The 27077-nt window shown below is 36.9% G+C and overlaps 4 protein-coding genes across 4 annotated transcripts; 1 reads left to right on the forward strand and 3 right to left on the reverse strand.

The window, feature by feature from the left end:
* Window positions 1-5092: 5092 nt before the first annotated feature.
* Window positions 5093-8312, reverse strand: LOC127715918 (uncharacterized; the record flags this gene model as incomplete). Its single annotated transcript, XM_052222028.1, has 2 exons — window positions 5093-5733; window positions 7121-8312. Coding segments are annotated over 2 exons (1479 nt in total), but the record flags the coding sequence as incomplete, so codon positions are not given.
* Window positions 8313-8790: 478 nt separating this feature from the next.
* LOC127715920 (uncharacterized) lies at window positions 8791-9868 on the forward strand. Its single transcript, XM_052222029.1, has 3 exons — window positions 8791-9349; window positions 9602-9777; window positions 9854-9868. The coding sequence occupies exons 1-3, from the start codon at window positions 8791-8793 to the stop codon at window positions 9866-9868; spliced, it is 750 nt and encodes a 249-aa protein (XP_052077989.1).
* Window positions 9869-9917: 49 nt separating this feature from the next.
* LOC127715921 (mucin-2-like) lies at window positions 9918-21032 on the reverse strand (the record flags this gene model as incomplete). The annotated part of the gene is made up of 11 exons (XM_052222030.1): window positions 9918-10918; window positions 10977-11008; window positions 11049-11080; window positions 11121-11908; window positions 11963-12970; window positions 13100-18001; window positions 18179-18845; window positions 18993-19906; window positions 20145-20212; window positions 20415-20431; window positions 20703-21032. Coding segments are annotated over 11 exons (9759 nt in total), but the record flags the coding sequence as incomplete, so codon positions are not given.
* Window positions 21033-22124: 1092 nt separating this feature from the next.
* LOC127715922 (uncharacterized) lies at window positions 22125-26017 on the reverse strand (the record flags this gene model as incomplete). The annotated part of the gene is made up of 2 exons (XM_052222031.1): window positions 25996-26017; window positions 22125-23758 (listed from the first exon to the last, which is right to left on the reverse strand). Coding segments are annotated over exons 1-2 (1656 nt in total), but the record flags the coding sequence as incomplete, so codon positions are not given.
* Window positions 26018-27077: the final 1060 nt, after the last annotated feature.

Here is a 27077-nt window from a genome sequence, read left to right on the forward strand (position 1 = left end):
ACAAGTATGACATGGAAACCAATGACAACTACTTGACTACATACTACTGGATTCTGACAGGCACTTGAAGAATGCTGGTGGGATTAATAGATATAAGAAGATGTGGTATGAGTGCCAATGAGACAACTCTCCATCCAAGTCAAAATTCATAAAAGTAAACCATTATAGGTCAAAGTACGGTCTTCAACACGGAGCCTTGGCTCACACCGAACAGCAAGCTATAAAGGGCCCCACAAATTACTAGTGTAAAACCATTCAAACGGGAAATCCAACGGTCTAATCTATATAAAAAACGAGAAAACATGTTTGTGAATATTCAACTACCCCCTACCCATGCCAGTGGTGTAACAGCACAATATATGAACAAAAAAGTAAAAACAAAGTATGTAAAATCAGTAAGCTTTGATGGATGGATTTCACCAGTTATTTATAAAACCCTATCCAAGAAGAGGACACCTTACTGCAATATCAACTCGACTCTGTACATGCTGTATGAGAGGTACCTGCTAAGCAAGATCTTAAAACAAACTTGCTCTAAAGGTTACAATATACAGAAAGACATCATTTTACCTTTGTAGGATATATTGTCTGAAGTCTGACCAATCTTACTTAGCGCTTGCTCCTGTATGTCAAAAAGCAGCAATTACTTACCTTTGAAGTCTTTGACTTGACCCGACCTAGGATCAAACCTATTGCCAGTCTTGAGATAAACGCAGGCAGTTAGTTTATTTTTTACTTCCTTTTGCATTGAATAAGTCTTGGTTATGGAGGAAATATTTCATAATCACATTATTCAAATAAATAGCAATGTTCAGCATAGTTGCCATTTGTATGAAAGAGGGTTTTCACTAAACAATTATGCATTTTTTTTAAATGAGATAGCTTCAATATCTGATACTTCTGTTCAACGTAACTTATAAAAAGCCATTTATTAGTGATGTCCCATAATATTAAGCCATTGACTTCATTTTCATGCTACAGTGATAAGTTCAGTTTTCAGGATGATGTCCTTTCCCCTTTTATTATACACAAGGGTCAAATATTTAGTTGTGAGGATATATATCATGTGGCCTTGATCTCATTTTCATGCTCCAGTGGTCAGTTAAGTATCTTTAATTAGTTACCTCAACGTAACTTATAAAAAAGCCATTTGTTAGTGATGTCCCATAATATTAACCCAGACCTCATTTTCATGGCTACATGTGATAAGTTCAGTTTTCAGGATGATGTCCTTTCATCTTTTATTATACACAAGGGTCAAAGATTTAGTTGTGAGAATATATGTCATATGGCCTTGGTCTCATTTTCATGCTCCATTGGTCAGTTAAGTACTAGTATCTTTTATTAGATACCTCAACGTAACTTATAAAAAAAGCCAATTGTTAGTGATGTCCTATAATATGCCGGAAGCCATTGACCTCATTTTCATTGCTACAGTGATTAAGTTCAGGTTCTTTTGTTATGCACGAAGGATCAAAGATTTAGCTGTGAGGATATATGACATGGCCTTGATCTCATTTTAAAGCTCCAGTGGTCAATTAAATATCTATTATTAGATACCTCAACGTACCTTTTAAAAAGGCCATTTGATAGTGATGTCCCATAGTATTAAGCCATTGACCCCATTTTCATGCTACAGTGATTAAGTTCATTTTTCAGGATGAGGTCTTTTCCTCTTTTGTTATACACGAAGGGTCATACATGGGTCAAAGATAATTTGTTATGAGGATATATATCTCATTTTCATGCTCCAGTTGCCAGTTAAGTATTTATTATTAGATTTGTTCCATAGTAGCTTTACACGCGGAGAGGTCAACCGTATTTGGAATCTAGATTGGTTGTGAAAAGTATATGCCAGTCTGACACTTATTTCATATGGCTTCGACCTCATGTTCATACTCTAGTGGTAAGTTCAGAATTCTTGATGAAGTTTGTTCCTTAATAACTGTCCATGACAGATCAACCGTTTTTTTTCGTATCTTGATTGGTTGTGAGAGATATATTACAGTCTGACGCATTCCTATGGCCTTGACTTCACTTTCACGTTAAAGCGGATTGGTTAAATTTTCAGAATTATGTCTGTTCTACGAAGACAATAAAACACAAGTAAATAAAATTTTTGTATGTGAATTGTTGAGTAGGAGGATGTATCCGTCTGACACAATTTTGTCAAATGATCTTCCTTTTATTTGACGCTCAGTGGTAAGCAATAAGTATATTTTCCTGTGTATCTATATGAAAATGGCGTGAATTTATCTTTAGAAATATGTTTGCCAAACTTATGACCTTGACCGCATTTTTGTTCCATTTGGTGATGTTATAGTGTATTTATTATTAGGATTGTATCTCAGAAATTCTAAGTGATAGATTTTTTTTTTGGTGTATGTGAAAAGCATGCGCAGTCCTTTACAATAATTTGATTATGCTGCAGATCATTTATGTATTACTAAGTGACTACTTGTGATGATATATATGTATTTAAATTGTGAAATTCCTTAAAATTCATATTACTTATAACTTATAAACTGGGACCATAGACCCGTAGACAGGACGTTTCTTGGGGGGTATTTGGGGTCATGACGCTCTGACTTCAAACTGAAACTTGACTTTATGGTATTTTTGTTTCCAAGGGGGGAATAAATTAAGAGTGTATATAGTTTTAATCACAAATTTGTTATATTCATTGCACTAAATAATTATATCTTGTTTAAATTGGGGTAAATTTTATAAATAGTCCACGTATGCGACAATATGTAATCATCGGATGTCAATGGAATATTGTGTACCTAAAGAAGAAAGAAGAAGGGGAGGGGGTTCCCGAACCCCTAAGCTACGGGTGTGAATTAATAGTTATGCATGTGTTAGGTCCCAGTGGTAATTGGGGGACCATCATTTGATATTCAGGTTGGGTGGGGATGGAAGACAGGAGAATGTTTTGCTGATTAAATATTCATTTTCATCTGTTGCTTCGCATTCTTATTTTTTTGCTTTGCCGCGCGATTTTTGTTTTTAAAATTTAATACACAATTATTTCCTCAAAAACCTAAAATTAATGGTTCCCTGAATTACAAGTCAAGTGTACATTCTAGTGGTAAAATTAAACAGGGAAAGGAATTGGTAAAAACGCCCGAAAACCGCCATTAAGTCACTGTTTTATTGGAACTAAAATGTTTTATATGTGTGGCCATGACGGCATGGTCTATATATATAAGTCATCATCTATATTATGGAACCCATAAAGTAAAACCTGGAACCCGGCTATAACATAAGGATGGAGACAAAAGCCCAGAGCTCGTGTTTCACGTATCCCACTATTTGCAATTTACAATCTCGTAGGAAAATAACAGGGATAAACAAAATAGGATTGCTACAAAAAAATGCTCAAGAAAGTCTCCAAGATGATCGAGCTGGAAATATTTCGGCAGATGAGTGTTTGCTGTATAGTTGAAATGGAGAGATTCACATCTTGTAGGAATGAATTGATTATTTTGTTCCGATCGTATAATTTCTATTGCTGAGCATTAAAGTTTAGTCATTACTCATCGATCTCCCTGATAAACACAGATCTATTAATTGCTTTTTGATTGCTTAACGTCCAATGGCAAATATTTCAATACATGTTCAGAACGATGGTTAAACAAAGAAAAGTTTTTGATATACTGCTTTTAAACGTTTAATCAGTGTTTAGTTATGACATTGGAGAATAAGTGCCGATTTATATTGATCGAGCAGGTGGAGCATATTCTCGTATGACATTTCAATAAAATCAAAATATCGAGAAACGTTTTTAAGTACGATGGCCTCATTAAGTCAGTTTACTGTTCAGACTAACACAACGAGCGGTTTAGAGTTTGCCATATAGTATAGGTATGACATGATATTATTAATCGAATATTTTTAAGGATTTGTGATTTGTTAAACTTGATCACATGTACTCAGTTTGCACGCCAATACTATTGTATTTAGCTTTTAATAGGTCAAAAACAGCATATTGCACAGGGCATACAGCATGTTACTAAAAATACATTCTAGAAATCCCTAATTTTACATTGTTCATGCAATAGTTGTTGATAAATAATATAACAATTGTAGCCTTTGGTTCAGGTCAATACGATGTTATATTGACCTAGATAAGCATATCGACCTCAGACTTCGTCTTCAGTCAATATGCTTCTCTTCTGTCGATATAACATCGTATCGACCTCATACAAAGGCTATAATTGTATATTATTGAAGACTATATGTCACAGTCACCTCTAGATGCCCTTCGTTTATCATTTGTTAGCTGTCTCATTGGTGTTTATCCCATACATCCTTTAAATAAGATCCCATTTTTGTGAAGACATTACGGCATTAAAATGCATATAAATATCGGCACTAAACACATTTATTTAAAACCAGTTGTTGGCATGACACGGGTTATGTTCTTCTCATATATGTTATGATGGTATGATACTAAACCCCTAACGGGAAGGATTGTGCCTGATATTCATATGATGAAGACATAATCTTTCAATCAGTTTAATTGAAGTCTGGAGCTGGCATGTCAGTTAACTGCTAGTAGTCTGTTGTTATTTATGTATTATTGTCATTTTGTTTATTTTCTTTGGTTACATCTTCTGACATCAGACTCGGACTTCTCTTGAACTGAATTTTAATGTGCGTATTGTTATGCGTTTACTTTTCTACATTGGCTAGAGGTATAGGGGGAGGGTTGAGATCTCATAAACATGTTTAACCCCGCCGCATTTTTGCGCCTGTCCCAAGTCAGGAGCCTCTAGCCTTTGTCAGTCTTGTATTATTTTTAATTTTAGTTTCTTGTGTACAATTTGGAGTTTAGTATGGCGTTCATTATCACTGAACTAGTATATATATTTGTTTGGGGGCCAGCTGAGGGACGCCTCCGGGTGCGGGAGTTTCTCGCTGCATTGAAGACCTGTTGGTGACCTTCTGCTGTTGTCTGTTTTATGGTCGGGTTGTTGTCTCTTTGACACATTCCCCATTTCCATTCTCAATTTTATGCATGTATATTGTCTGGTTTCGTTTATGTATAACATGATTACTCCAAAGAGGAATTAAGCAAAAATTATGGTATTTTTAGAAAACAAACTTTATACATGCATGCGCAATCACATGTAAAAAACATGTATAAAAAATATGTGATATTTTACAAAATAATATAAAAATGATTTGTTACCATGATTTACAAACCACAAATTAATTTGAAATCAAGCAAGACATTTTGCTCTCGTTAAATTGTTCGACAGCACTTTACCGCAACCCAAAGCAAAATTCACCCATAGATGCTTCACAAAGGCATTTTTTTTTACTTTTGATACACCTGAGTCCTTTTTCAATCATCATTAGTTATTTTGACTTGTTTAAGTTTGTAATTTATACAACTTTATGATGAAATATTAATAAACAGACAGAACAGCAACAATAATCAGCAGTTTGAATCTACTGGTTCCAATATTATAAGTGTTGTTGAACGCGGAGGAAGTGCACTGTCGTTGTAGTCCGCGAAAAGGTCATCGTCTGATTCAATTTGAATGTCATCCTCTATTGAAGGACTGACTCTTCGATGGAATGGATCAGCTCTTCTGACGTTTCTCATTCCACCATACTTAAGTACTGCCACACCAGCACCTACACCGGTGACAATTACAGCGGCTGCTATGGCACCAATGACAATACCAACGGTTTGGATGGTATCGTCTGCTTCATCGTTAGCTGAATAAAAAAAATTAATGACAGATAAAAGGTCGTGGCTATTAGATACGGATCCACCCAGCCCCACTCTCTAAACACATTATTACTTTATTTGTTACGTATAAATTTATTTACCATTTGACTTTGATTATAAACCTAACTGCAAACTTGATATAGAATTAGAAAATCATGAAGTGTTTGTAGATACAAATACAAAATTGTACTAATGTACCATAAAGAGGACTGAGAGAGTGAACATCATAAGTGCACTACGGTGGATTTTTGAAATACTAAACTTAACATAATACTCAATTATACATTCAAAAGTAGGATTTGATTGCTTATAGCTTTAAAACAATAAACTCTCAATAATGATTGCATTTCTGCATTAAAACCGAGGATACTTATACAGAGGGGTGACACGGGGTGCTCATTTCCCAAATCCCGTTTTTACTATTTCCCACCTAACTTTTTAGTTCCTTCTTTTTTCCAGATCCCACTGTTTTACCCCCTTAATTCCACATCCCCACTTTTTATTACCCCCTATATCCCACATCCCAAAAGCGTGTCACTCCTTATTACACATAGCAGTATCTGAGTAAAACGTAAGGTCATTGTGACTTTTGTCTTGAAACTTTGAAAAGGATGATTGTGAATACGAAAATTTTATTTATCAAGGAATTTAGTGACAGAAAATGTGTCTGAAAAACAGACTTAAACATACCTTCAGGATTGATTGATGATTTCATAACATTCAATGATAAACATTTCATACAAATAAGCATACGTTAGGGATAATCGTATTTCAATCGTTCGATCAAATAAAGTTTATGATGACAATATAGAAAAAATAGTTGAAGAAGGGCTAATATATGTATCAGCAATGTCTACGTTAGCGAAGGGGACCAATTAAAAAAAAAATATTTATCAAAGAATAAGGTGACCTTGACGTTTTTTGGTTTTTTTTCAGGAATATTAACTAATTAAGCTACTATCATTGATACGTTTGTTCCAAAGACGATAAAATACCAAAATAATTTCATTAATACTAGGACGAAAAAACTAAGATTTCGAATCTGTTCGTTTAAGGTAAACATCAGAGGGATCCACATAACACAACCCTTTTCTTTACAAGGTATTAACCTAATGGAGCGATCTGATATGAAACAAATGACGATGCAATGTCAGAAAATACAATGCAGTCTGGTTATCATTGACCCAGACAGGCCTACAGCAGCATATTTGTTTCAGTATATTTCATCACAATTTTGAAATTCTTATATATGCAACCCTTACTTGCCTTTCTAAACAAATGAATAAGTACATATCAATTAGAAAAGAAACAACCAATAGTCTTAATAGCTCTACTTTGTATCACATAAAAGGGTTGATTAAGTAATTTGTTTACCGAATTTAAGATTGGTTGAATTTATGCTGCCATTAGTATGTGTAGATGTTGGCAAATATTCTGTTGTTGTAGACACAATAGTTGTAGTGGTAGTTTCTGTTGTAGGTTGTGCAGTTGTAGTGGTAGCTTCTGTTGTCGTAGGTTGTACAGTTGTAGTGGTAGCTTCTGTTGTTTTAGACTCTACGGTTAAAATGGAAGCTTTTGTTGTTGTAGGTTCAGCAGTAGTAGTGATAGCTTCCGTTGTTGTAGGTTCTACAGTTGTGGTGATAGCTTCTGTTGGTGTAGGTTCTATAGTTGTACTTGTAGATTCTGTTGTTGTAGGTGCAACAGTTGTAGTGATAGCTTCCGTTGTTGTAGGTTCTACAGCTGTGGTGGTAGCTTCTGTTGTTGTAGGTTGTACAGTTGTAGTGATAGCTTCCGTTGTTGTAGGTTCTACAGCTGTGGTGGTAGCTTCTGTTGTTGTAGGTTCTATAGTTGTACTTGTAGATTCTGTTGTTGTAGGTGCAACAGATGTAGTGATAGCTTCTGTTGTTGTAGGTTGTACAGTTGTAGTGATAGCTTCCGTTGTTGTAGGTTCTACAGTTGAAGTAATATCTCCAGTTGTTGTTAGTTCTACAGTAGAAGTGGCAGCTTCTGTTGATGTATGTTCCACAGTTGTAGTGATAGTTCCTGTTGTTGTAGGTTCCACAGTTGTAGTGGTATCTTCCTTTGTTGTAGGTTCTACAGTTGTGGTTATATCTCCAGTTAATGTAGGTTCCACAGTTGTAGTAATTGATTCCGTTGTTGTAGGTTCTACAGTTGAAGTTATATCTTCTGTTGTTGTAGGTTCTACAGTTGTAGCGGAAGCTACTGTTGTTGTAGGTTCCACAGTTGTAGTGATAGCTTCTGTTGTTGTAGGTTCTACAGTTGTAGTGATAGCTTCCGTTGTTGTAGGTTCTACAGTTGTAGTGATAGCTTCTGTTGTTGTAGGTTCTACAGTTGTAGTGATAGCTTCCGTTGTTGTAAGTTCTACAGTTGGAGTTATTTCTTCAGTTGTTGTAAGTTCTACAGTAGTAGTGGCAGCTTCGGTTGTTGTAGGTTCTACAGTTGTAGTGATAGCTTCTGTTGTTGTAGGTTCTACAGTTGTAGTGATGGCTTCTGTTGTTGTAGGTTCTACAGTTGAAGTTATATCTTCAGTTGTTGTAAGTTCTACAGTAGTAGTGGCAGCTTCGGTTGTTGTAGATTCCACAGTTGTAGTGATAGCTTCTGTTGTTGTAGGTTCTACAGTTGTAGTGATAGCTTCTGTTGTTGTAAGTTCTACAGTAGTAGTGGCAGCTGCTGTTGTTGTAGGTTCCACAGTTGTAGTGATAGTTTCTGTTGTTGTAGGTTCCACAGTTGTAGTGATATCTTCTGTTGTTGTAGGTTTTACAGTTGTAGTGATAGCTTCCGTTGTTGTAGGTTCTACAGTTGAAATTATATCTTCAGTTGTTGTAAGTTCTACATTAGTAGTGGCAGCTTCTGTTGTTGTAGGTTCCACAGTTGTAGTGATAGCTTCTGTTGTTGTAGGTTCTACAGTTGTAGTGATAGCTTCCGTTGTTGTAGGTTCTACAGTTGAAGTTATATCTTCAGTTGTTGTAAGTTCTACAGTAGTAGTGGCAGCTCCGGTTGTTGCAAGTTCTACAGTTGTAGTGATGGCTTCCGTTGTTGTATGTTCTAAAGTTGTAGTGATATCTTCTGTTGTTGTAGATTCAACAGTTGAAGTGACAGCTGCTGTTGTTGTAGGTTCTACAGTTGAAGTTATATCTTCAGTTGTTGTAAGTTTTACAGTAGTTGTGGCAGCTTCGGTTGTTGTAGGTTCCACAGTTGTAGTGATAGCTTCTGTTGTTGTAGGTTCTACAGTTGTAGTTATAGCTTCCGTTGTTGTAGGTTCTATAGTTGAAGTTATATCTTCAGTTGTTGTAAGTTCTACAGTAGTAGTGGCAGCTTCGGTTGTTGTTGGTTCTACATTTGTAGTGATGGCTTCCGTTGTTGTATGTTCTAAAGTTGTAGTGATATCTTCTGTTGTTGTAGATTCAACAGTTGTAGTGATAGCTTCTGTTGTTGTAGGGTCTACAGTTGAAGTTATATCTTCAGTTGTTGTAAGTTCTACAGTAGTAGTGGCAGCTTCGGTTGTTGTAGGTTCTACAGTTGTAGTGATAGCTTCTGTTGTTGTAGGTTCCAAAGTTTTAGTGATAGCTCCTGTTGTTGTAGGTTCTACAGTTGAAGTTATATCTTCAGTTGTTGTAAGTTCTACAGAAGTAGTGGCAGCTTCGGTTGTTGTAGGTTCTACAGTTGTAGTGATAGCTTCTGTTGTTGTTGGTTCTACAGTTGTAGTGATAGCTTCCGTTGTTGTAGGTTCTACAGTTGAAGTTATATCTTCAGTTGTTGTAAGTTCTACAGTAGTAGTGGCAGCTGCTGTTGTTGTAGGTTCCACAGTTGTAGTGATAGCTTCTGTTGTTGTAGGTTCTACAGTTGTAGTGATAGCTTCTGTTGTTGTAGGTTCTACAGTTGAAGTTATATCTTCAGTTGTTGTAAGTTCTACAGTAGTAGTGGCAGCTTCGGTTGTTGTAGATTCCACAGTTGTAGTGATAGCTTCTGTTGTTGTAGGTTCTACAGTTGTAGTGATAGCTTCTGTTGTTGTAGGTTCTACAGTTGAAGTTATATCTTCAGTTGTTGTAATTTCTACAGTAGTAGTGGCAGCTTCGGTTGTTGTAGGTTCTAGAGTTGTAGTGATAGCTTCTGTTGTTGTTGGTTCTACAGTTGTAGTGATAGCTTCCATTGTTGTAGGTTCTACAGTTGAAGTTATATCTTCAGTTGTTGTAAGTTCTACAGTAGTAGTGGCAGCTTCGGTTGTTGTAGGTTCCACAGTTGTAGTGATAGCTTCTGTTGTTGTAGGTTCTAAAGTTGTAGTGATATCTTCTGTTGTTGTAAGTTCTACAGTAGTAGTGGCAGCTGCTGTTGTTGTAGGTTCTACAGTTGTAGTGATAGCTTCTGTTGTTGTTGGTTCTACAGTTGTAGTGATAGCTTCCGTTGTTGTAGGTTCTACAGTTGAAATTATATCTTCAGTTGTTGTAAGTTCTACATTAGTAGTGGCAGCTTCTGTTGTTGTAGGTTCCACAGTTGTAGTGATAGCTTCTGTTGTTGTAGGTTCTACAGTTGTAGTGATAGCTTCCGTTGTTGTAGGTTCTACAGTTGAAGTTATATCTTCAGTTGTTGTAAGTTCTACAGTAGTAGTGGCAGCTCCGGTTGTTGTAAAATCTACAGTTGTAGTGATGGCTTCCGTTGTTGTATGTTCTAAAGTTGTAGTGATATCTTCTGTTGTTGTAGATTCAACAGTTGAAGTGACAGCTGCTGTTGTTGTAGGTTCTACAGTTGAAGTTATATCTTCAGTTGTTGTAAGTTTTACAGAAGTTGTGGCAGCTTCGGTTGTTGTAGGTTCCACAGTTGTAGTGATAGCTTCTGTTGTTGTAGGTTCTACAGTTGTAGTTATAGCTTCCGTTCTTGTAGGTTCTACAGTTGAAGTTATATCTTCAGTTGTTGTAAGTTCTACAGTAGTAGTGGCAGCTTCGGTTGTTGTTGGTTCTACATTTGTAGTAATGGCTTCCGTTGTTGTATGTTCTAAAGTTGTAGTGATATCTTCTGTTGTTGTAGATTCAACAGTTGTAGTGATAGCTTCTGTTGTTGTAGGGTCTACAGTTGAAGTTATATCTTCAGTTGTTGTAAGTTCTACAGTAGTAGTGGCAGCTTGGGTTGTTGTAGGTTCTACAGTTGTAGTGATAGCTTCTGTTGTTATAGGTTCCAAAGTTTTAGTGATAGCTCCTGTTGTTGTAGGTTCTACAGTTGTAGTGATAGCTTCTGTTGTTGTACGTTCTACAGTTGAAGTTATATCTTCAGTTGTTGTAAGTTCTACAGAAGTAGTGGCAGCTTCGGTTGTTGTAGGTTCTACAGTTGTAGTGATAGCTTCTGTTGTTGTAGGTTCTACAGTTGAAGTTATATCTTCAGTTGTTGTAATTTCTACAGTAGTAGTGACAGCTTCGGTTGTTGTAGGTTCTAGAGTTGTAGTGATAGCTTCTGTTGTTGTTGGTTCTACAGTTGTAATGATAGCTTCCATTGTTGTAGGTTCTACAGTTGAAGTTATATCTTCAGTTGTTGTAAGTTCTACAGTAGTAGTGGCAGCTTCGGTTGTTGTAGGTTCCACAGTTGTAGTGATAGCTTCTGTTGTTGTAGGTTCTAAAGTTGTAGTGATATCTTCTGTTGTTGTAGATTCAACAGTTGTAGTGACAGCTGCTGTTGTTGTAGGTTCTACAGTTGAAGTTGTATCTTCAGTTGTTGTAATGTCTAAAGTAGTAGTGGCAGCTTCGGTGGTTGTAGGTTCCACAGCTGTAGTGATAGCTTCTGTTGTTTTAGGTTCTACAGTTGTAGTGATAGCATCCGTTGTTGTAGGTTCTACAGATGAAGATATATCTTCAGTTGTTGTAAGTTCTACAGTAGTAGTGGCAGCTGCTGTTGTTGTAGGTTCCACAGTTGTAGTGATATCTTCTGTTGTTGTAGGTTCTACAGTTGTAGTGATAGCTTCCGTTGTTGTAGGATCTACAGTTATAATTATATCTTCAGTTGTTGTAGGTTCCACAGTTGTAGTGATAGCTTCAGTTGTTGTAAGTTCTACATTAGTAGTGGCAGCTTTGGTTGTTGTAGGTTCTACAGTTGTAGTGATGGCTTCCATTGTTGTATGTTCTAAATTTGTAGTGATATCTTCTGTTGTTGTAGGTTCTACAGTTGTAGTGATAGCTTCTGTTGTAGGTTCCACAGTTGTAGTGATAGCTTCCGTTGTTGTAGGTTCTACAGTTGAAGTTATATCTCCAGTTGTTGTAAGTTCTACAGTAGTAGTGGCAGCTTCGGTTGTTGTTGGTTCTACAGTTGTAGTGATGGCTTCCGTTGTTGTATGATCTGAAGTTGTAGTGATATCTTCTGTTGTTGTAGATTCTACAGTTGAAGTTATATCTTCATTTGTTGTAAGTTTTACAGTAGTAGTGGCAGCTTCGGTTGTTGTAGGTTCCACAGTTGTACTGATAGCTTCTGTTGTTGTTGGTTCTACAGTTGTAGTGATAGCTTCTGTTGTTGAAGGTTCCACAGTTGTAGTGATTGATTCCGTTGTTGTAGGTTTTACAGTTGTAGTTATACCTTCTGTTGTTGTAGGTTCTACAGTTGTAGTCAAAGCTTCTGTTGTTGTAGGTTCCACAGTTGTAGTGATATCTTCTGTTGTTGTAGGTTCTACAGTTGTAGTGGTATCTTCAGTTGTTGTAAGTTCTACAGTAGTAGTGGCAGCTTCGGTTGTTGTAGGTTCCACAGTTGTAGTGATAGCTTCTGTTGTTGTAGGTTCTACAGTTGTAGTGATAGCTTGTGTTGTTGTAGGTTCTACAGTTGAAGTTATATCTTCAGTTGTTGTAAGTTCTACAGTAGTAGTGGCAGCTTTGGTTGTTGTAGGTTCCACAGTTGTAGTGATTGCTTCCGTTGTTGTAGGTTCTGAAGTTGTAGTGATATCTTCTGTTGTTGTAGATTCAACAGTTGTAGTGACAGCTTCCGTTGTTGTAGGTTCTACAGTTGAAGTTATATGTTCAGTTGTTGTAAGTTCTAAAGTAGTAGTGGCAGCTTCGGTTGTTGTAGGTTCCACAGTTGTAGTGATAGCTTCTGTTGTTGTAGGTTCCACAGTTGGAGTGATAGCTTCCGTTGTTGTAGGTTCTACAGTTGAAGTTATATCTTCAGTTGTTGTAAGTTCTATAGTAGAAGTGGCAGCTTCGGTTGTTGTAGGTTCCACAGTTGTAGTGATAGCTTCTGTTGTTGTAGGTTCTACATTTGTAGTGATAGCTTCCGTTGTTGTAGGTTCTACAGTTGTAGTGATGGCTTCTGTTGTTGTAGATTCTACAGTTGTAGTGATAGCTTCTAATGTTGGAGATTCCACACTTGTAGTGATAGCTTCTGATGTTGAAGGTTCCACAGTTGTAGTGATAGCTTCTGATGTTGAAGGTTCCACAGTTGTAGTGATAGCTTCTGATGTTGAAGGTTCCACAGTTGTAGTGATTGATTCCGTTGTTGTAGGTTTTACAGTTGTAGTTATACCTTCTGTTGTTGTAGGTTCTACAGTTGTTGTCAAAGCTTCTGTTGTTGTAGGTTCCAAAGTTGTAGTGATAGATTCTGTTGTTGAAGATTCCACAGTTGTAGTGATAGCTTCCGTTGTTGTAGATTCTACAGTTGAAGTTATATCTTCAGTTGTTGTAAGTTTTACAGTAGTAGTGGCAGCTTCAGTTGTTTTAGGTTCCACAGTTGTACTGATAGCTTCTGTTGTTGTTGGTTCTACAGTTGTAGTGATAGCTTGTGTTGTTGTAGGTTCTACAGTTGAAGTTATATCTTCAGTTGTTGTAATTTCTACAGTAGTAGTGGCAGCTTTGGTTGTTGTAGGTTCCACAGTTGTAGTGATGGCTTCCGTTGTTGTAGGTTCTGAAGTTGTAGTGATATCTTCTGTTGTTGTAGATTCAACAGTTGTAGTTACAGCTGCTGTTGTTGTAGGTTTTACAGTTGAAGTTATATCTTCAGTTGTTGTATGTTCTAAAGTAGTAGTGGCAGCTTCGGTTGTTGTAGGTTCCACAGTTGTAGTGATAGCTTCCGTTGTTGTAGGTTCTACAGTTGTAGTGATAGCTTCCGTTGTTGTAGATTCTACAGTTGAAGTTATATCTTCAGTTGTTGTAAGTTCTACAGTAGTAGTGGCAGCTTCGGTTGTTGTAGGTTCTACAGTTGTAGTGATAACTTCAGTTGTTGTAGGTTCTACAGTTGAAGTTATATCTCCAGCTGTTGTTAGTTCTAAAGTAGTAGTGGCAGCTTCGGTTGTTGTAGGTTTCACAGTTGTAGTGATAGCTTCTGTTGTTGTAGGTTCTACAGTTGTAGTGATAGCTTCCGTTGTTGTAGGTTCTACAGTTGTAGTGATGGCTTCTGTTGTTGTAGATTCTACAGTTGTAGTGATAGCTTCTGATGTTGGAGATTCCACACTTGTAGTGATAGCTTCTGATGTTGAAGGTTCCACAGTTGTAGTGATAGCTTCTGATGTTGAAGGTTCCACAGTTGTAGTGATTGATTCCGTTGTTGTAGGTTTTACAGTTGTAGTTATACCTTCTGTTGTTGTAGGTTCTACAGTTGTAGTCAAAGCTTCTGTTGTTGTAAATCCCAAAGTTGTAGTGATAGATTCTGTTGTTGAAGATTCCACAGTTGCAGTGATATCTTCTGTTGTTGTAGATTCTACAGTTGAAGTTATATCTTCAGTTGTTGTAAGTTTTACAGTAGTAATGGCAGCTTCGGTTGTTTTAGGTTCCACAGTTGTACTGATAGCTTCTGTTGTTGTTGGTTCCACAGTTGTAGTGATAGCTTCTGATGTTGAAGGTTCCACAGTTGTAGTGATAGCTTCTGATGTTGAAGGTTCCACAGTTGTAGTGATTGATTCCGTTGTTGTAGGTTTTACAGTTGTAGTTATACCTTCTGTTGTTGTAGGTTCTACAGTTGTAGTCAAAGCTTCTGTTGTTGTAGGTTCCAAAGTTGTAGTGATAGATTCTGTTGTTGAAGATTCCACAGTTGTAGTGATAGCTTCCGTTGTTGTAGATTCTACAGTTGAAGTTATATCTTCAGTTGTTGTAAGTTTTACAGTAGTAGTGGCAGCTTCGGTTGTTTTAGGTTCCACAGTTGTACTGATAGCTTCTGTTGTTGTTGGTTCTACAGTTGTAGTGATAGCTTCTGTTGTTGTAGGTTCTACAGTTGAAGTTGTATCTTCAGTTATTGTAAGTTCTACAGTAGTAGTGGCAGCTTCGGTTGTTGTAGGTTCCACAGTTGAAGTAATAGCTTCTGTTGGAGGTTCTACAGTTGTAGTGATAGCTTGTGTTGTTGTAGGTTCTACAGTTGAAGTTATATCTTCAGTTGTTGTAATTTCTACAGTAGTAGTGGCAGCTTTGGTTGTTGTAGGTTCCACAGTTATAGTGATGGCTTCCGTTGTTGTAGGTTCTGAAGTTGTAGTGATATCTTCTGTTGTTGTAGATTCAACAGTTGTAGTTACAGCTGCTGTTGTTGTAGGTTTTACAGTTGAAGTTATATCTTCAGTTGTTGTATGTTCTAAAGAAGTAGTGGCAGCTTCGGTTGTTGTAGGTTCCACAGTTGTAGTGATAGCTTCCGTTGTTGTAGGTTCTACAGTTGTAGTGATAGCTTCCGTTGTTGTAGATTCTACAGTTGAAGTTATATCTTCAGTTGTTGTAAGTTCTACAGTAGTAGTGGCAGCTTCGGTTGTTGTAGGTTCTACAGTTGTAGTGATAGCTTCCGTTGTTGTAGGTTCTACAGTTGAAGTTATATCTCCAGCTGTTGTTAGTTCTAAAGTAGTAGTGGCAGCTTCGGTTGTTGTAGGTTTCACACTTGTAGTGATAGCTTCTGATGTTGAAGGTTCCACAGTTGTAGTGATAGCTTCTGATGTTGAAGGTTCCACAGTTGTAGTGATTGATTCCGTTGTTGTAGGTTTTACAGTTGTTGTTATACCTTCTGTTGTTGTAGGATCTAAAGTTGTAGTCAAAGCTTCTGTTGTTGTAGGTCCTAAAGTTGTAGTGATAGATTCTGTTGTTGAAGATTCCACAGTTGCAGTGATATCTTCTGTTGTTGTAGATTCTACAGTTGAAGTTATATCTTCAGTTGTTGTAATTTTTACAGTAGTAATGGCAGCTTCGGTTGTTTTAAGTTCCACAGTTGTACTGATAGCTTCTGTTGTTGTTGGTTCTACAGTTGTAGTGATAGCTTCTGTTGTTGTAGGTTCTACAGTTGAAGTTGTATCTTCAGTTGTTGTAAGTTCTACAGTAGTAGTGGCAGCTTCGGTTGTTGTAGGTTCCACAGTTGTAGTGATAGCTTCTGTTGTAGGTTCTACAGTTGTAGTGATAGCTTGTGTTGTTGTGGGTTCTACAGTTGAAGTTATATCTTCAGTTGTTGTAATTTCTACAGTAGTAGTGGCAGCTTTGGTTGTTGTAGGTTCAACAGTTGTAGTGATGGCTTCCGTTGTTGTAGGTTCTGAAGTTGTAGTGATATCTTCTGTTGTTGTAGATTCAACAGTTGTAGTTACAGCTGCTGTTGTTGTAGGTTTTACAGTTGAAGTTTTATCTTCAGTTGTTGTATGTTCTAAAGTAGTAGTGGCAGCTTCGGTTGTTGTAGGTTCCACAGTTGTAGTGATAGCTTCCGTTGTTGTAGGTTCTACAGTTGTAGTGATAGCTTCCGTTGTTGTAGATTCCACAGTTGAAGTTATATCTTCAGTTGTTGTAGGTTCCACAGTTGTAGTGATAGCTTCTGTTGTTGTAGGTTCCACAGTTGTAGTGATAGCTTCCGTTGTTGTAGGTTCTACAGTTGAAGTTATATCTTCAGTTGTTGTAAGTTCTATAGTAGAAGTGGCAGCTTCGGTTGTTGTAGGTTCCACAGTTGTAGTGATAGCTTCTGTTGTTGTAGGTTCTACAGTTGTAGTGATAACTTCCGTAGTTGTAGGTTCTACAGTTGTAGTGATGGCTTCTGTTGTTGTAGATTCTACAGTTGTAGTGATAACTTCTGATGTTGGAGATTCCACACTTGTAGTGATAGCTTCTGATGTTGAAGGTTCCACAGTTGTAGTGATAGCTTCTGATGTTGAAGGTTCCACAGTTGTAGTGATAGCTTCTGATGTTGAAGGTTCCACAGTTGTAGTGATTGATTCCGTTGTTGTAGGTTTTACAGTTGTAGTTATACCTTCTGTTGTTGTAGGTTCTACAGTTGTAGTCAAAGCTTCTGTTGTTGTAGGTTCCAAAGTTGTAGTGATAGATTCTGTTGTTGAAGATTCCACAGTTGTAGTGATATCTTCTGTTGTTGTAGATTCTTCAGTTGAAGTTATATCTTCAGTTGTTGTAAGTTTTACAGTAGTAGTGGCAGCTTCGGTTGTTTTAGGTTCCACAGTTGTACTGATAGCTTCTGTTGTTGTTGGTTCTACAGTTGTAGTGATAGCTTCTGTTGTTGTAGGTTCTACAGTTGAAGTTGTATCTTCAGTTGTTGTAAGTTCTACAGTAGTAGTGGCAGCTTCGGTTGTTGTAGGTTCCACAGTTGTAGTGATAGCTTCTGTTGTAGGTTCTACAGTTGTAGTGATAGCTTGTGTTGTTGTAGGTTCTACAGTTGAAGTTATATCTTCAGTTGTTGTAATTTCTACAGTAGTAGTGGCAGCTTTGGTTGTTGTAGGTTCCACAGTTGTAGTGATGGCTTCCGTTGTTGTAGGTTCTGAAGTTGTAGTAATATCTTCTGTTGTTGTAGATTGAACAGCTGTAGTTACAGCTGCTGTTGTTGTAGGTTTTACAGTTGAAGTTATATCTTCAGTTGTTGTATGTTCTAAAGTAGTAGTGGCAGCTTCTGTTGTTGTAGGTTCCACAGTTGTAGTGATAGCTTCCGTTGTTGTAGGTTCTACAGTTGTAGTGATAGCTTCCGTTGTTGTAGATTCTACAGTTGAAGTTATATCTTCAGTTGTTGTAAGTTCTACAGTAGTAGTGGCAGCTTCGGTTGTTGTAGGTTCTACAGTTGTAGTGATAGCTTCCGTTGTTGTAGGTTCTACAGTTGAAGTTATATCTCCAGCTGTTGTTAGTTCTAAAGTAGTAGTGGCAGCTTCGGTTGTTGTAGGTTTCACAGTTGTAGTGATAGCTTCTGTTGTTGTAGATTCAACAGTTGTAGTGACAGCTTTCGTTGTTGTAGGTTCTACAGTTGAAGTTATATCTTCAGTTGTTGTAAGTTCTACAGTAGTAGTGGCAGCTTCGGTTGTTGTAGGTTCCACAGTTGTAGTGATAGCTTCTGTTGTTGTAGGTTCTACAGTTGTAGTGATAGCTTCCGTTGTTGTAGGTTCTACAGTTGAAGTTATATCTTCAGTTGTTGTAAGTTCTACAGTAGTAGTGGCAGCTTCGGATGTTGTAAGTTCTACAGTTGTAGTGTTGGCTTCCGTTGTTGTATGTACTGAAGTTGTAGTGATACCTTCTGTTGTTGTAGATTCAACAGTTGTAGTGACAGCTGCTGTTGTTGTAGGTTCTACAGTTGAAGTTATATCTCCAGTTGTTGTTAGTTCTAAAGTAGTAGTGGCAGCTTCGTTTGTTGTAGGTTCCACAGTTGTAGTGATAGCTTCTGTTGTTGTAGGTTCTACAGTTGAAGTTATATCTTCAGTTGTTGTAAGTTCTACAGTAGTAGTGGCAGCTTCGGTTGTTGTAGGTTCCACAGTTGTAGTGATTGATTCCGTTGTTGTAGGTTTTACAGTTGTAGTTTTACCTTCTGTTGATGTAGTTTCTACAGTTGTAGTCAAAGCTTCTGTTGATGTAGGTTCCTTACTTGTAGTGATAGCTTCCGTTGTTGTAGGTTCTACAGTTGAAGTTATATCTCCAGTTGTTGTTAGTTCTAAAGTAGTGGTGGCAGCTTCGGTTGTTGTAGGTTCCACAGTTGTAGTGATAGCTTCTGTTGTTGTAGATTCAACAGTTGTACTGACAGCTTTCGTTGTTGTAGGTTCTACAGTTGAAGTTATATCTTCAGTTGTTGTAAGTTCTAAAGTAGTAGTGGCAGCTTCGGTTGTTATAGGTTCCACAGTTGTAGTGATAGCTTCTGTTGTTGTAGATTCAATAGTTATAGTGACAGCTTTCGTTGTTGTAGGTTCTACAGTTGAAGTTATATCTTCAGTTTTTGTTAGTTCTACAGTAGTAGTGGCAGCTTCGTTTGTTGTAGGTTCTACAGTTGTAGTGATAGGTTCTGTTGTTGTAGGTTCTACAGTTGTAGTGATAGCTTCCGTTGTTGTAGGTTCTACAGTTGAAGTTATATCTCCAGTTGTTGTTAGTTCTAAAGTAGTAGTGGCAGCTTCGGTTGTTGTAGGTTCCACAGTTGTAGTGATAGCTTCTGTTGTTGTAGATTCAACAGTTGTAGTTATATCTTCAGTTGTTGTAAGTTCTACAGTAGTAGTGGCAGCTTCGTTTGTTGTAGGTTCTACAGTTGAAGTGATAGCTTCCGTTGTTGTAGGTTCTACAGTTGAAGTTATATCTTCAGTTGTTGTAAGTTCTACAGTAGTAGTGGCAGCTTCGGATGTTGTAAGTTCTACAGTTGTAGTGATGGCTTCCGTTGTTGTATGTACTGAAGTTGTAGTGATACCTTCTGTTGTTGTAGATTCAACAGTTGTAGTGACAGCTGCTGTTGTTGTAGGTTCTACAGTTGAAGTTATATCTCCAGTTGTTGTTAGTTCTAAAGTAGTAGTGGTAGCTTCGGTTGTTGTAGGTTCCACAGTTGTAGTGATAGCTTCTGTTGTTGTAGGTTCCTCAGGTGTAGTGATAGCTTCCGTTGTTGTAGGTTCTACAGTTGAAGTAATATCTTCAGTTGTTGTAAGTTCTACAGTAGTAGTGGCAGCTTCGGTTGTTGTAGGTTCCACAGTTGTAGTGATAGCTTCTGTTGTTGTAGGTTCTACAGTTGAAGTTATATCTTCAGTTGTTGTAAGTTCTACAGTAGTAGTGGCAGCTTCCGTTGTTGTTGGTTGTACAGTTGTAGTGATGGCTTCCGTTGTTGTATGTTCTAAAGTTGTAGTGATATCTTCTGTTGTTGTAGATTCAACAGTTGTAGTGACAGCTGCTGTTGTTGTCGGTTCTACAGCTGAAGTTATATCTTCAGTTGTTGTAAGTTCTAAAGTAGTAGTGGCAGTTTCGGTTGTTGTAGGTTCCAGAGTTGTAGTGATAGCTTCTTTTGTTGTAGGTTCTACAGTTGTAGTGATAGCTTCTGTTGTTGTAGGTTCTACAGTTGAAGTTATATCTTCAGTTGTTGTAAGTTCTACAGTAGAAGTGGCAGCTTCGGTTGTTGTAGGTTCCACAGTTGTAGTGATAGCTTCTGTTGTTGTGGGTTCTACATTTGTAGTGATAGCTTCCGTTGTTGTAGGTTCTGCAGTTGTAGTGATGGCTTCTGTTGTTTTAGAGTCTACAGTTGTAGTGATAGCTTCTGATGTTGAATATTCCACAGTTGTAGTGATAGCTTCCGTTGTTGTAGGTTCTACAGTTGAAGTTATATCTTCAGTTGTTGTAAGTTCTACAGTAGAAGTGGCAGCTTCGAAGGTTGTAGGTTCCACAGTTGTTGTAAGTTCTACAGTAGAAGTGGCAGCTTCGAAGGTTGTAGGTTCCACAGTTGTAGTGATAGCTTCTGTTGTTGTAGGTTCTACAGTTGTAGTGATAGCTTCTGTTGTTGTAGATTCTACAGTTGTAGTGATAGCTTCTGATGTTGAAGATTCCACAGTTGTAGTGATAGCTTCTGATGTTGAAGGTTCCACAGTTGTAGTGATAACTTCTGATGTTGAAGGTTCCACAGTTGTAGTGATAGCTTTTGATGTTGAAGGTTCTACAGTTGTAGTGATAGCTTCCGTTGTTGTAGGTTCTACAGTTGTAGTGATGGCTTCTGTTGTTGTAGATTCTACAGTTGTAGTGATAGCTTCTGTTGTTGTAGGTTCTACAGTTGTAGTGATAGCTTCCGTTGTTGTAGGTTCTACAGTTGTAGTGATGGCTTCTGTTGTAGTAGATTCCACAGTTGTAGTGATAGCTTCTGATGTTGAAGATTCCACAGTTGTAGTGATAGCTTCTGATGTTGAAGGTTCCACAGTTGTAGTAATAGCTTCCGTTGTTGTAGGTTCTACAGTTGAAGTCATATCTTCAGTTGTTGTAAGTTCTACAGTAGAAGTGGCAGCTTCGGTTGTTGTAGGTTCCACAGTTGTAGTGATAGCTTCTGTTGTTGTAGGTTCTACAGTTGTAGTGATAGCTTCCGTTGTTGTAGGTTCTACAGTTGTAGTGATGGCTTCTGTTGTTTTAGATTCTACAGTTGTAGTGATAGCTTCTGATGTTGAAGATTCCACAGTTGTAGTGATAGCTTCCGTTGTTGTAGGTTCTACAGTTGAAGTTATATCTTCAGTTGTTGTAAGTTCTACAGTAGAAGTGGCAGCTTCGGTTGTTTTAGGTTCCACAGTTGTAGTGATAGCTTCTGTTGTTGTAGGTTCTACAGTTGTAGTGGTAGCTTCCGTTGTTGTAGGTTCTACAGTTGTAGTGATGGCTTCTGTTGTTGTAGATTCTACAGTTGTAGTGATAGCTTCTGATGTTGAAGATTCCACAGTTGTAGTGATAGCTTCTGATGTTGAAGGTTCCACAGTTGTAGTGATAGCTTCTGATGTTGAAGGTTCCACAGTTGTAGTGATAGCTTCTGATGTTGAAGGTTCTACAGTTGTAGTGATAGCTTCCGTTGTTGTAGGTTCTACAGTTGTAGTGATGGCTTCTGTAGTTGTAGATTCTACAGTTGTAGTGATAGCTTCTGTTGTTGTAGGTTCTACAGTTGTAGTGATAGCTTCCGTTGTTGTAGGTTCTACAGTTGTAGTGATGGCTTCTGTTGTAGTAGATTCCACAGTTGTAGTGATAGCTTCTGATGTTGAAGATTCCACAGTTGTAGTGATAGCTTCTGATGTTGAAGGTTCCACAGTTGAAGTGATAGCTTCTGATGTTGAAGATTCCACAGTTGTAGTGATAGCTTCTGATGTTGAAGGTTCCACAGTTGTAGTGATTGATTCCGTTGTTGAAGGTTTTACAGTTGTATTTATACCTTCTGTTGTTGTAGGTTCTACAGTTGTAGTCAAAGCTTCTGTTGATGTAGGTTCCACAGTTGTAGTGATAGATTCTGTTGTTGAAGATTCCACAGTTGTAGTGATAGCTTCTGATGTTGAAGGTTCCACAGTTGTAGTGATAGCTTCTGATGTTGAAGGTTCCACAGTTGTAGTGATAGCTTCCGTTGTTGTAGGTTCTACAGTTGAAGTTATATCTTCAGTTGTTGTAAGTTCATCAGTAGAAGTGGCAGCTTCGGTTGTTGTAGGTTCCACAGTTGTGGTGATAGCTTCTGTTGTTGTAGGTTCTACAGTTGTAGTGATAGATTCCGTTGTTGTAGGTTCTACAGTTGTAGTGATGGCTTCTGTTGTTTTAGATTCTACAGTTGTAGTGATAGCTTCTGATGTTGAAGATTCCATAGTTGTAGTGATAGCTTCCGTTGTTGTAGGTTCTACAGTTGAAGTTATATCTTCAGTTGTTGTAAGTTCTACAGTAGAAGTGGCAGCTTCGGTTGTTGTAGGTTCCACAGTTGTAGTGATAGCTTCTGTTGTTGTAGGTTCTACAGTTGTAGTGATAGCTTCCGTTGTTGTAGGTTCTACAGTTGTAGTGATGGCTTCTGTTGTTGTAGATTCTACAGTTGTAGTGATAGCTTCTGATGTTGAAGATTCCACAGTTGTAGTGATAGCTTCTGATGTTGAAGGTTCCGAAGTTGTAGTGATAGCTTCTGATGTTGAAGGTTCCACAGTTGTAGTGATAGCTTCTGATGTTGAAGGTTCCACAGTTGTAGTGATTGATTCCGTTGTTGTAGGTTTTACAGTTGTAGTTATACCTTCTGTTGTTGTAGGTTCTACAGTTGTAGTCAGAGCTTCTGTTGATGTAGGTTCCACAGTTGTAGTGATAGATTCTGGTGTTGTAAAATCTACAGTTGTAGTGATAGATTCTGTTGTTGTAAAATCTACAGTTGAAGTTATATCTTCTGTTGTTGTAATTTCTACAGTTGAAGTAGAAGCTTCTGTTGTTGTATATTCAACTGTTGTAGTGATAGCTTCTGTTGTTGCAGGTTCAAGAGTTGTAGTGAAGACATCTGTTGATGTATTTTCAACAGTTGAAGTGATGGCATCTGTTGTTGTAGGTTCTACAGTTGTTGTGATAGCTTCTGTTGTTCTAGGTTTCACAGTTGTAGTGATAGCCTCTGTTGTTGTAAATTCAACAGTTGTAGTGGTATCTTCCGTTGTTGTAGTTTCTACCGTTTTAGATGTTTCTTGTGTTGTTGTAGGTTCAACATTTGTAATGATAGCTTCCGTTGTTGTTAGTTCCACAGTAGTAGTGGCAGCATTTGTTGTAGGTTCGACAGTTGAAGTGATAGTCTCTGTTGTTGTAGGTTCAGCAGTTGTTATGGTATCTTCCGTTGTTGTAGGTTCTACAGTTGTAATGATAACTTCAGTTGTTGTAGGTTCAACAGTTGTAGTGATGGTATCTGTTGTTGTAGGTGGTTCTACAGTTGTAGTTCTATCTTCTGTAGTTGAAGGTTCTACAGTTGTAACGGTAACTTCAGTTGTTGTTGGTTCAACAGTTGTAATGATAGCTTCCGTTTTAAGTTGAATAGTAGTAGTGGCAGCTTCTATTGTTGTTGTTTCCACAGTTGTAGTGATAGCTTCTGTTGTTGTATGTTCAACAGTTTTAGTGGTATCTTCTGTTGTTGTAGGTTCTACAGTGGTAGTGATAACTTCCGATATTGTAGGTTCAACAGTTGTAGTGTTAGCTTCTACTGTTGTGGGTTCAACAGTTGTAGAGATGGCATCCGTTGTAGTAGGTTCTACAGTTGTAGTGTTATAATTTGTTATTGTAGGTTCCACAGTTGTAGTGATAGCTTCCGTTGTTGTAGTTGTAGTTTCTGTTGTATTTTCCGTAGATACACTACATGAAATCGATAGGATCAGTATGAGCCTTGTCCATAGAGTATCTGAAAGGAAGCAGTAGATAAAGTGTTACTTGAACATTAGTGGTGTGTAACGAACGAATGTCATTTAATATTTTGTTTAAAAATCAATGATATCATTTTAATTTTATGATCGAAAAACTTCTTGTGTTAGTTTTATTGTATCACATTAGATTTTGGTTATCTATATAATGGCAGACAGGACATTATGATATATTTAAAATGAAAATGTAGTCAGTAGACAATATATTTATAATATTGTTGTGGGTGCAGAGTTATCTTTCTTAGATTTGTAAATAAGTCAGCGTCGTCAGCGACCATTCAACTTGTGTGGGTGGGGTTCTCAGCACAGACTGTTGTATCCAATTCTAATCAAATACAAACTATTTTTTCAATAACAAAAAGTAACAAGATATTATTCATTTAGAAAATCAATTTTCTTCTTTTTAATTTATTAATTTTCAAAAGAAACAAACTATTGTTTCAATACTTCCATTAGAGGTTATTTTTTCCCAAGAAATTAAGTATCAATCAAATCATTTACAAATAACATGACCCCCCCCCCCCCTCCCCTTCACCGAAACAAAATAAAAAAACTGAATGGTCGCGGTGCCTAAAATCAATGATGTGATGTGCTTCATCGTGTTGCATTGTCAGGTGAAACGCCTGATATGGTATAATTTATAAATTTATCTTTGATTTTTGAATGGTATACATCAATTAGTGGTGGATCCAGGTGGGGGTGTTTTGTGTAGGGACATATGGTTGGAACGCCCCCCCCTTTTCTATATGACTTGCATGTGCTGGAATCCCCTTTTTTTTTAAAGAATGGCTGGAATTAGACAGCCACCCCAAAACATAATGAAACTACAAAATGACATCTTAAAGTCATAATAGAAAGGAGACAACAGCAGGTTAACAATAACGATTTGACAGATATTATTCTGACTACTTAGATATAAGAAGATGTGGTATGAGTGCCAATGAGACAACTCTCCATCCAAGTCACAATTTGTAAAAGTAAACCATTATAGGTCAAAGTACGGCCTTCAACACGGAGCATTGGCTCACACCGAACAGCAAGCTATAAAGGGCCCCAAAAATGACCAACGGTCTAATCTATATAAAAAACGAGAAACGAGAACTTACAATGTTTTACCCAATGTGTTCGACATGCTGGATGGAATCTAAGAAACGTCTTCGCCATTCATCTGTAAATTACTGAAAGTAAAGTAATGTTAATTAATTAATTAAAAGAATGACAAATTGAATGAACATAAATAAAGAGATTTGCGGGGTACGAAATCACCAAGCGACACAGAAAACAGCCCCCGAATAAAAAAAACACCAAAACAAACAAACAAACAAACAAACAAACAAACAAACAAAAAACCAAGCAAACAACAAATAACCTTAACATACAAACAAACCAATTGCAAATAACAAAAATGCACAAAACATTAAAAAAAACCCAACAACAACAAACAGAAGACCCTTAGTGTCCAAACAAAAGTATGTTATCAAGCTCATAATCGCCCAGAGTTGAGAAAAGTGGTGAATAATTTCAAAAGAGACCTACTATCAAAACGTAATTTACTTCAAGACAAAACCCATTTAAGATAATAACAAAAGACAATAATTATGATGATCCCGAGTTTGGACTGGCAGATTTAATATATAAAATTAAGCATAATAAAACAGGATGTTCGCTCCTCTGTTTCAAAATAACAAGCTTTTTAAAAGACTGTAACACATTGATAGTATATAAAATACGGAACTTAAAAAGCAGAAAAAATTAAAGGGCTGTGTCCTTGTTTTTGAGATATAACCAATTGAAAATTTGGCGGGAAATGAATCTCTCTAGATTTTACTTCATTTAACATTGGCACCTTTTTTCTTTCAAAAACTATGAAAATAAACCAAGGATTCTATAAAATTTTCAAAAATGGCGTTTTAAACAATATGTATTCACTTGTTTTCCAATCATAATAAAACTGTCATATTGTAATGTTTATGTTATTTTTTTCAAAATGAAATACTGTTTACACTAAATATATTAGGCCAAACAGAATGATTTTAATGAATAATTCGTAAACTTGTCGTAATAAATGCTGTGACTGTGAAAAGCTGGGAATAAAATATTATTTTTTTTTAAATTTCTGTGGCTTTTATATGTGATGAAATTTAGATTTTTTTTAACCCTATAATATAACGATAACCCTTGATGAAGAGCAACATGGGTTGAAGTATGACTGACTCACTTTTCTTTTCTTTATCATTCATTAGAGTGTAAGAAGTTGCATGGTAGCTTAGAGAAGAAAAGTTTTAAGAAGTTTTGAATAACATGGCCATTTTGCAGCGAACATAATTTATCATACAGAAATTATTAATAAGATGTGGATTATGAGACAGCAACCTAAGTATGAAATAGTAAAAATAAACAACAATTCATCCGATAAGTGTTAATACAAATGTGAAACTTTACATCGCCACTAGCCTCGAGTTGTTTCCCTTTGTTACTTGATATCAGTCGAAAATTATTAAGTTTATTAAAAAAAATTCCCCGTTAATACATTAATTTGATACCCTAGAAATTTTAGTGCTAGATTCTTGAAAACACTATTCGATTTTAAATTTAATTAACGAAATTGTCTCGACTTTTCTAAACAACAATATAACAACTTCAGTTTCGTTAGGGTGATGCTACAATTTTTTGTTAAGGACTATCTAGTCTCAAATTTCAAGAGATCCATCAGAAAAGTGAATGGTAAGCTAATTCAAATATATATACCTATCTCCAAGAACAGATGATATATGGTGACACTGGATAGAAATTGTAGGTAATATTTTTGACCCATAATTGCTTTTATATTTAAAATGTTCTTTATATTATGTATATTTGATGCCGTGTTACTCCTCTTTTCCGACGGGTGCTACATGCGACACAGGAACTGCTTATCCTTTAGGAGCACCTAAGTTCAGCCCCAGTTTTAATGGGGTTCGTGTTTTGAATGTCCCCTTGGTATCTTCAATTTTCTATGTGTCAACTTGTCATAGTTATTTGGCTTTTCCCGTTACTGTCTATTTTATATTGCATGAATGGTCTTACAATAGGATTGAGTTATAAAAATAAGAAATATAATATGATTGCCAATGAAACAACTATTCACAAGAGACCAGAGGGCAAGGATTGAAACAACTATAGGTCACTGTACGGCCTTTAACAATGAGCAAAACACATATCGTATAGTAAGCTAACGTCACAGTACCCAAATTGCACCTATTCAACAAAAATAGCTGAGGAAATCTTACAAGTTTTTTTGAGACTAAACAATTTGTATTT

This window comes from Mytilus californianus, unplaced genomic scaffold, assembly GCF_021869535.1.
Source record: "Mytilus californianus isolate M0D057914Y unplaced genomic scaffold, xbMytCali1.0.p SCAF_9, whole genome shotgun sequence".
NCBI lineage: Eukaryota > Metazoa > Mollusca > Bivalvia > Mytilida > Mytilidae > Mytilus > Mytilus californianus.